We start from the raw sequence: 9,798 nt of genomic DNA on the forward strand, positions 1-9,798 counted from the left end.
TGCTAACAAAATAAAATAACAAAATCTAAATACCAACATATTGATTAAACAGGTCTAATACACAGAAATCGTTACACATGTGATTTAAGCATGCAGCACAAATGTTCTTTAGCCTTGTATACATGATATTGGAAAAGCAGGTCACGTGGGGGAATATAGGAACCAAGACGTGGAGTTTGAATAAACAAATGAATAGCTTATTGATAAAACACAGAAGAACAGAAGATGACAAAAATGAAACATAGTAAATTGGGCGGACCTCGTTCAATGCTGGCCACTGGAACACTGAAACACAAAAATAACAAAGGTAAACACATCAGAGTCGCAAACCCCGATCGCCGGCTTGCTAAGCAGTCGCGCTCAACGCTGTGGCATATAGGAGCGGGTTTTGCCTGAAGGCCGTGCGCTTAGAAAGTGCCGAAGCTGCATGCACTGAACTACTAAGTTCAGGGGAATGAGCCCGAACTCGCTTAAGCGCAGTTCAGGTCATCAGATGGCCATGTCACCAGCCGCGGATTGCTAGGCTGGGAAGAAGCCGATCTGTTAAGCGCACAAAAAGGGAACTTAACTCGCGTAGGCGCAGTTCGGGAAATCAGATGGCTATGTAACCCGCCACGGGACGCGGTCACTGGGAAGGGGCCGATCTCTTCCAGAACGGCTAGGTCCCCAGTCGTGAACCGCTGTTGCGGGGAAGCAGCCAATCTGCATTAAGAAAAACCGAACTGACGTGTGCGTTCAGGGAATCAGATGGACATCTCAACATCTGCGCTTCGCCGCCGCTGGAGAGGAACCGATCTGTGGAGCACAAAAAGAAAAACCGAACTCGAGTGAGCCCAGTCCGGGGAATCAGATGGACATCTCACCAGCTGCGCTTTGCTGCCGCTGGAGAGGAACCAATCTGTGGAGCACAAAAAGAGTCACCGAACTCATATGTGCGTAGTTCAGGGAATCAGATGGACATCTCACCAGCTGCGCTTCGCCGCCGCTGGAGAGGAATCGATCTGTGGAGCACAAAACAAAAATGCACGTTAATCGGGGATCGGGGTACTGTGGGTGGTAGAGAAGCGCACTTATCCCGCTGCCTTTGGCGATAGTAGCAACCCTTCCGTATTAACGTCCCAAGGGCGCCGAGTGGCATCGGTGGATGTGTATAAGCCGGTCTCCTGCTAGCTGCAGGGAGGAACTTGATGCACAACTCAAAATAAACACAGCACGAGGGCTGTCCGAGGTCGCACCAAAACTTTCCCTATCTTACAAAAAATAAAAAACCCTAATTACCTTAGCCTTTCAGCCTACACACCCGACTGTCCTATCGACGCCCAGGGTACCTACTGACCCTAACAAAAGGTAAATTAAACAAATGAAATCAATACAAATGAAACCAACTTAAATGAAACCAACTTAAATGAACCAAACAAAACCAAACAGAAGGCGCAACCACCTGTGGCTGCACAGTACCTGCTTAAATAAGTAGGCACAGCTGCAGGTTGTCAGCCTTAATTAGAAGGCCTCTGATGTAAGGCCTTTGTTCCAGTGGTTCTGTAATTCCTGCGATGCCGCAGGAACCCTTACAGAGCACAGTTATTAACATTATTTTTTTAGTCAAAGACAGTAAGCAAAATAGAAAGTATATATAAAAGTATACTTATAGGGACAGTATGTCTAAAGTAAGTCCATAAACATTACAACAGTAGTAGGAACTTAGTTCTTTTTCCAACCCGAGTTGATCAACTCGAGTGTGTGTGTGTGTGTGTGTGTGTGTGTGTGTGTGTGTGTGTGTGTGTGTGTGTGTGTGTGTGTGTGTGGTTAAGGGGAGTAAATTGTCTCTGGTCTTGGTATTCTGAAGTAAAGGATGTTTGATTTCCATACAGAATGGGGAACTAAATTGTCTTTTAACATATCACTTGATATGAAAGAACAGTTGTTCCTAGTTGTGACACTGTTAGCCTTTGTAGAGTCATAAATGTAGGTGCAAGATAAGAAGATTTCGGAGTTGTACAAATCCTGAAAATAAAAAGGCCCTGGTATGAAGGCCTTAAGATAAAATAGACAGATGAAGAGATAATTTTCAAGAATAATCCATGTTATTTTTCTTTATCGGCGTTCCTTTAGCTGCAGTTTTGTATTTTGCTGAAATGGCACCTTTATTTTACACTGACATCATGTTTTAGCTTTGCAGGGTCCTGACCGAGACAAAAACACAGAATTTCTTTCTGTAATTTATCTGTGAATTTTGTTTTACGCTTGGGTATTTTTAGGAGAAATGCAAGAAGGCAGGATCTAAAGAGAAAGGTAAAATCACCCTAAGTAACAAGAAACAAATCTGCATAGGCAAATGTATCAAAGTAAATATTTTATTTTGTAAATGTAGTGGAGTAAAAGTTAAATGTGAATTTAACAACTCAATTAAAGAGTACTCCAAAAAATACTTAAGTACTGTACTGAAGTATTATTACTTTGTCACATTACTCCACTGATACTACATCGTCAATTGAAAGTCTAATTCCTCTTGAATAAAAGAAAATCTTTAAATGACTTAGTATTTTTTTGTTGCTAGTCTTTGCCACAGCAGGTAACTAATCAACCTAATTTTTACCTGTCTCTTACATAGCCTTAAATATTCTTTAAGTGTGTAAAAGGCTGTTTTGGTACTGATGTTTATTACTGTAGTATTGGCTAAAAATACAGACAAAATAATTACAATAATCTGTACATTTTCTGGCAAGTCAGTAGCACACCTGAAATGCTTGTTAACATGGGTCCCCGGGACCTGTTTTTAGTTCTTAAATACAACATCTAAAAATGCAGAAAGTATACTGTAAAATGTTACAAGGTGTAATTAAATAAAGTAAATCAGTGAGTGTGTGTTGCTCAGCGACTTATTGGCATCCTGTCCAGGGTTTAGTTGTAATTTGCAAAGTTTCCATGTGGTGCTGAACCAAGATACAGCATGACAAGTATAAATCTATTGGTAAAAGATAAATGAGAAATATGTTTCTAGGTAACAAATGAGAATTCTACAGTGCAAGAAGTTTAATTGCAGATACAGTACCCCTAAACTTCAGAGCTTTTGTAATAAACCATAAGCCTGAAATGCCCGATTGTTTGTTTGCGTCAAACTGATGGCATGATAGTGGATTTGTCATAAAAGAATCTTCTTGTGTAAATTGATAGAGTACACATGATATTGCAGTGTGACAAAAATCTGACAAAATATAATCTAAACAAGTAGTGACAAGAGTAATCTTATAAGGCAATAAAACTGGCTTTACAGAGAACACAAACATACAAGTAACATTTGGCTAAAGTCAAACTTATAATATTAATGATAATAATAAACAATTTAGATAAAAACATTGTTTTTATATAACCAATGACAATTTTTTTATTGAAAGAATTACCCATAATTTATAAAACAAAAATCATATTATAAACACATTTTAAATCAATTTACACTGCAATCGTTTATTAATAACAATAGTAAATAACAATAACAATAGTAAACCAGTTAGTTAAGCACAGTCAAACGTGTATATGTCCATACCAGTTATTTATATTTAGTGATCCTAACTGCATCCACAACATGTATATTTCATCACATCAAGTTTAGATAACTCATTTTAAAACTCCTTATACATGTCCACAGCATGTCCATCAAGCTCATGGTCAGGTTTTCACATACCTTTGATATTATAAGATACAATTGAAGTTGCAGAAGAATTCCTCACTTCAGAATAAACACAGTCTTGGGCTGGTTGTCTCTTTCCACTATTTTTTGGGGCTTTTCTCTCAGTAAACTTTAAGGCAATGTAATTCAGCTCTGCAGAACCTGCAGCATTACAGTCCTGCAGGAATAAAGTTAAAATTAAACCTTGGTGCTGCCCTGTATATATTAATCTTTAAAAAATAAACTTATTCTAACAGGGTTTCAGCATATTTGTGTTACTACTTTGTTGACTACATGTACTACAGTACGGAAATGTTTACTGAGAAAGCAATTCTGTATTTCATCTGCTACATTACGTAAATGTAAAGATGAAATAAAAGATGAAATGATAAAAGGGTTATTTGAAATTTTAAAAATTATTTTAAGTCATTGTAAAAATGCATGATACATACAGTAATGTTTCATTGTTGATTTTTTTTACCTTATTGTGTGCTGTCATCTCTTGTTGATTTGTCACTATATAGGAACAAAATACAAGATCAGATTCAATATATTAAAGGAGGAAAAAGAGTATCTGTTATTTACATAATTATTTTATATACAGCTGAAATAAAAGGTTTCAATCACTTGTAAACAACATTGTAATGGCAGTCTTGCAATTTCAATGATTTCTCTAATTCTTCCTTTTTGTGACTAAAAGATTAAAACATTTATTTTTTGTCTGCTTAAAAAATGTCTTCTTGATGAGTTTTTGGTGGGTTTTATCTAAATATGCTGTTTTTAAAATATAAATATCACAACCTTAATTAACATTTAGACAGCACAGTGAGCAGTGCTGTCAACTCAATAAATGAATTGCTGAATTAACATTTAACTTGATCACTGGATCAATCAATCAATAATTGAAATACCAAGACTGCCCTTGTATCTTATGTGTATGTAAACATTATTATTTTAACAGTTCATTTTAAATAATTCTAACATAAAAAGGCAAATGATAGCATAATAAAGTTATTCAAGTTGCAGTATACTGTAATTATCTACACTATAATGTAGACATACCTCTGCACGGTTTACAGCTTCTAAATTTACAGATTAAAATAGCTTGAACAGAGATCACTATCATGCACACCACCAAAGCAACTGCAAGGAACATCCATAAAGAGTCCACAGATTCTGCAGTGACACAAACATATTTTATAATGCATATTTGGTATGTAATAAATACAGAATAGACAAACAAAAAGTCATATTTAAAACATATTCTAAACACTATTACAATTTTTATTAGTACTATGTATGCTTCATGCTGACTTAGTCATTAAATCAGTCCTTACCCAGCTGTACAGTTGTTCCATTCCCAAAAATAATCTTTCCACACATGGCCACAGCACAGTAGTAGGTACCAGTATCATTGATGGTGAGGATATTCTTGGAGAAGTTGTACACACAGGTGTATGTATTAGAGCTTTCCTTACACTGATGGCTGCTGTTGTAATGAGAGTAAACGATTTGAGGACGGGATTCTGGTGAAGCAGATCTAAACCAGAGCACTGGGAGTTCCACGCTTCTGCTTTTCGAGAAAACAAAGCACTGCAGATTTAGTGATTCTCCTGCAGGAACTGAATCCATCACATCACTTTGAACCACCAATACACTGAACTCTTGATCATCTGTGCAGGGTCATATAATCAGTGTAAGATTTGGTAATCCAACTGTTTCTTTTTGTATTCAGTGTATATTTCCACTTAGCAACTAGTTTTAGAAACAAAATTAAATTACTAATACAAAAACAATTTCAAACACCAAAAAATAAGAAAATCCTACTGCACAAACATAAATTGAGCAAAAACACATCAGTATTAAATCCTAACACAAAATAAATCCATTAATTGAAAAACATTTAATTTGTACATATAAACAAATTTTTATTTTGATGCCAGCAACATTTTAAAAAAATAAGCTGAGGTATGTTTACCCCTGTATTACATCACATTTCTTATTAATTACACTTTTTAATTGTTTAGGGAACTGAGTCTATTTTTCTATTGTGATTGGTTTATTCTGAACAAATCCCCAATTCAAAGAGTGTGTGCACACTTATGCAACCATATTATTTTCCCCTATAAATGACTTTAGTTTGTTTTTGATTTTATATTAAATATAGAAATAATCCCAGTATAAACTTGTAAGGTAAAATATGTATAGTACATGTATTTGTACTGTAGTGTGATTAGCTGTAATTAGTTACCTGTCACAGATATGAAAGTTCCATTGGAAAATGAATTTCTCACCCAGCTAAATATTCCACAGAAGTACAATCCTTCATCCTCTTTATTTATATGTAGAAATGTCAAGAAGAAATCAGTCTCCGTTTTCTTCATTTTTAATCCTGATTTGTTGAACTCAGGTGAAATGTTGATTTCATTATGTGTTAAACTTTCTCCCACCTTCTGAGGCATCTCACCAAATCTTTGCTTGTACCAAATCATCCGATCTGATTGATCTAGAAATGTGCAGTGAATATTAACACATTCACCAGCTTTTACTGAAAGAACTGATGGTTCATAATGACCCACAGTTTGAGCTAGAGAGAGAAAAATAAGTAAAAATAATAAAATAAGATAAAACATAAGTAAAAAAATTAGGTAGAAATTGTAAAAATACAATACATTTTAGAAATCCAATACGAATAACAACATATAGCAACATCTAACATTAACATCTATTAAAAGCAAATTTTAAACCAATGTCTTTAAACTTACATATTATAAAGAAAACAGCAAAAGTCCAAAGTGGAGTCATCATCATCATGCAGGTAAAATGTTACCAGCTGCAGATATTTTGTACTGATGACATTCATCTCACTGACTGTACAAGTCACGTGTTTGCTTTCCATTTCCTTTCCATTTACAGGTTATTACATTTGTAGCACTTTTTGGCCACAAGAAGTCAGTGATGAAAGGCACCAAAAACTATGTAACCTATTTAGAATTGCTGTGACTTTACAAATGTACCTGAAATGTATTTTATTTACAAACCCCATTTCTGAAAAGGTTGGGGCATTGTGTAAAATTCAGTAAAAAGAAGAATATGTTATTTGTTAATTTTATTTTTTAAGTCTTGTCTCTGACAAAAGTAGAAAGCAAAGATTTCTAATGTTTTCATGGATACTGCCACTGTTGAATGTGTGTGACCTTTAAGCTCTCAGATGACATTGCATGAGACACCATCATGTTACTGTGATAAATATAGCCACGTGGGCTTGGGAGCACTTCAGAAAGCCATTGCTTACACAAAAACAAGGCATCCTAAACCCTATGTTAATGGCACAACTGCTAATGCTAAACTGTGGGTAAATTGCATTTAAAAAAGAAAGCAGTGATTTAAAAGTATTTTTAGGTATTGGTATTATAAAGCTATGTATTTGAAAACAGAAATTGTGGTGATGCCGATTTAGTTATCCTCATTTGATCTTGATGTTTTATTATGTCTGCAGCAGAGAGCAGCCACAAATAACAGCATTTTTCTGATTCTTTATTTACAAGCTGTTTTCATTATCATTTTTATATTTATTAATTCTTACTAATTTATCATTCTCAATGTCCAGAGTCACCCAGAAACGGGTGTAAGGAATGAACGGCACTGTGCCAGTCCATTGTAAGCCAACATGCATTAACACATTTACTGACTCACACCTTGGGGTAGTTTATTGAAGTTAATCCACCCTCAACATGTTTAGAAAATGGAGGAAAACTTACATTAAACATTAGAGGAACCTCTAAACCTTGTGAAATTAAGCACAATTTGAGAAAGCAAACTGGGCAAAATTGAACCACAGTGTTACAACAATAATAATAATAATTATTATTATTATTTTTACTGTAAATGTCTCAAATCTGGACTTGACCATGGCTACTGTGTAACGTGGCTCATCTGCTTAATGAATTCACAGTCATGTCCTTCTGTGTTGCCATTTTGGTTGGCAGAGGGGGGACGGAAGCACAAATAATGGATGTGCCTGTTTCTTCTAATTGACAACCACCTGAGCCTTTGAGTTTTAATTTGCTCCAGCTGAAAATTCTTCTATATATCATGATTGATCTGTCTCAGTTTTTCCAGCTTCTCTGTCTAGCAAACCTGTTTGTTTGTTTTTTTCTAAAAACGTGATGCTGGGTTGCTTGGTCCAGTTGCGTTTTCTGCTTGCATGCAATGCCAGTGTCTTTCTGGGAACTCACCATGGTGTCACTGCATTTTGGGTCTCACGGTGAAACCGCGCTGGAAATGCGTATTGCTCTATTGTCGACTAGACGTCCATTTTCCGGAGCAGATCCCACCCCTAAATCCAAGCACGGGATTTCAGATTCTGAAAAATCCCTATTGTTCTTTTTTCCAGAAACTGAGTTGTCACAAACAGCCCGAGCAGTCTATGATTTTGTGACAACCAGTTCTAAGTTCTGCACTACCTTTATTTTATTCACTTTCTTTGTTGTAGGCTGTGGATGTTTTTGTTTTTCATTAGTTACTTTGTTTCTGTTATTTTGGGCACTTCATTGATTTGCCTTTCTCACCTTTTTGTTAGTGGCTTTTTAACCACAATATTGTTCTACCTTGGTAAAACATCATGCACTCGGGTTGTATTTCCTTTCTAGCAGGTGTGTGGTTTGGCCTCAGGCTTTAGTAGCAGCCCTGTTACATAATATTTATTTATTTGTTTATTTATTGATTGATTGATTGTCAACATGCTTTTGCTTCTTGACTAGGAAATAAGTGTGTTTACCAGTGTGATTACACCAGTGTAATTGGTAAGCTAGTTAAGCTTATCAAACACATCAATGCTTGAGCTCAGCCAGCCCTGTACAGTATAAATTTCACTTATCTTAAATCATGCACAAAAACAGTACATTTCTACAGGAACTCTATGCCACAATTGTTATGCGGAAAGGAGGAGGACTCAAAATGCAGTGTAAAATAATATTTATTAAACAAAAATATAAATCAAACACTCAAAAGAATGAATACAGGGAACAAAAAACAAAATCGGGAGAACCCCGATTGATGCCGCTGGCAACTGGAACAAAAAAGGGAAATACAAAAAAAAAAACACCAAGGCGAGCTGCGAACACTTGCTTGCGAGGCGGTCGCGCTCACCTTACACCACTGAAAAGTTAAGAGTTACGAAGCGCCAAGTTGCTATGAAGCACTGGCTAGTATGCCAAACAAAAGCACGAAATGGTTCAGAAGCAAGACCCTGATCTCGCGTAGCGCGAACAGGGAACTCCAGGATTGGCCTCGCCTGCCGGTGGGAATCGCTGACACTCGGAGCAGGCCAACCTGTAATACAAAGAGAAAAAAAACAGAGAACAAGAATATTTTAATCAGGAGCGGATTCGAACCGGGGTCGCTCACGCCAGAGGTGAGCGCTTTCCTAGAAGCGCCACTCTGGAACTCACAAATTGCGCTCCTGTTAACTATAAGAAAATCCGTAATAAACGGTGTTAGATAAACCGTTAGCATTCAGCGGTGGCTACCAAATGCTAGCGGAAAAACGCCAAAAGCAAATACAGCGCGAGGGCTGAGCGGAGTCACACCACACTTTCCCTGCAGGAGGAAAATAATAAAACTATTTACCTCGACCTTGCAGTCTACACACCCGACCGATCTTTCACCGCCCGGGGTAACCAACTGACCCTAAAAAGAGAGAGGACACCGCTGCCATGCCGGAAAAAAAAACCCAAAGGTGCGACGCCCGCTGCTGCGCTACGCAGGCTTAAATAAGCCAGCTGCAGCTGCGGGTCGTCAGCCCTAATTACCAGGTCTCTTATTTAAGGCCTTAGTTTTAGTGGGTCTGTAACGCCTGCTTCGCTGAGAACCCGGGGTAAGTTCACCAGCTACCGCAGGCACCCTAATAACAATATATGAGAATCCCAGAAGAACTGACGAAATAATCTATACAGTAGACCCTTGACTTGTGAATTTAATTTAGGGCTGTTCTTAAGTCAAAATGTTCATTAGTTAAACCTATTTTTCCCATAAGAAATAATGTAAACAGAATTAATCTGTGCCAGACCCCCCAAACCACCCCCTTACCTAACCTTTCTAATGTCTTAAATTGTCTTTTTTGTTATGAA

At 36.9% G+C, this 9,798-nt stretch overlaps 1 protein-coding gene across 1 annotated transcript; it reads right to left on the reverse strand.

Moving 5' to 3' along the window:
• Positions 1–658: 658 nt before the first annotated feature.
• LOC134318692 (uncharacterized) lies at positions 659–9,386 on the reverse strand. The gene is made up of 7 exons (XM_062999628.1): positions 9,358–9,386; positions 8,940–9,001; positions 5,919–6,254; positions 5,005–5,340; positions 4,730–4,843; positions 864–1,001; positions 659–795 (listed from the first exon to the last, which is right to left on the reverse strand). Exons 1-7 carry the CDS (start codon positions 9,384–9,386, stop codon positions 659–661), a joined length of 1,152 nt encoding a protein of 383 aa, XP_062855698.1.
• Between the last annotated feature and the right edge of the window lie 412 nt (positions 9,387–9,798).

This window comes from Trichomycterus rosablanca, chromosome 8 (assembly GCF_030014385.1).
Source record: "Trichomycterus rosablanca isolate fTriRos1 chromosome 8, fTriRos1.hap1, whole genome shotgun sequence".
In the NCBI taxonomy this organism is placed as follows: Eukaryota; Metazoa; Chordata; class Actinopteri; order Siluriformes; family Trichomycteridae; genus Trichomycterus; species Trichomycterus rosablanca.

Bases quoted from the DNA above. Each gene is read 5' to 3' on its own strand.
- LOC134318692 (XM_062999628.1), bottom strand. From the start codon at position 9,386: ATGGCAGCGGTGTCCTCTCTCTTTTTAGG. The intron at 6,255-8,939 runs GTTCGCGCTACG...TTCTCTCTCTAG, and splicing joins GGCCAATCCTGGAGTTCCCT to CTCAAACTGTGGGTCATTAT. The intron at 796-863 runs GTGAGATGTCCA...TGTGCTCCACAG, and splicing joins GCGGCAGCAAAGCGCAGCTG to ATCGGTTCCTCTCCAGCGGC.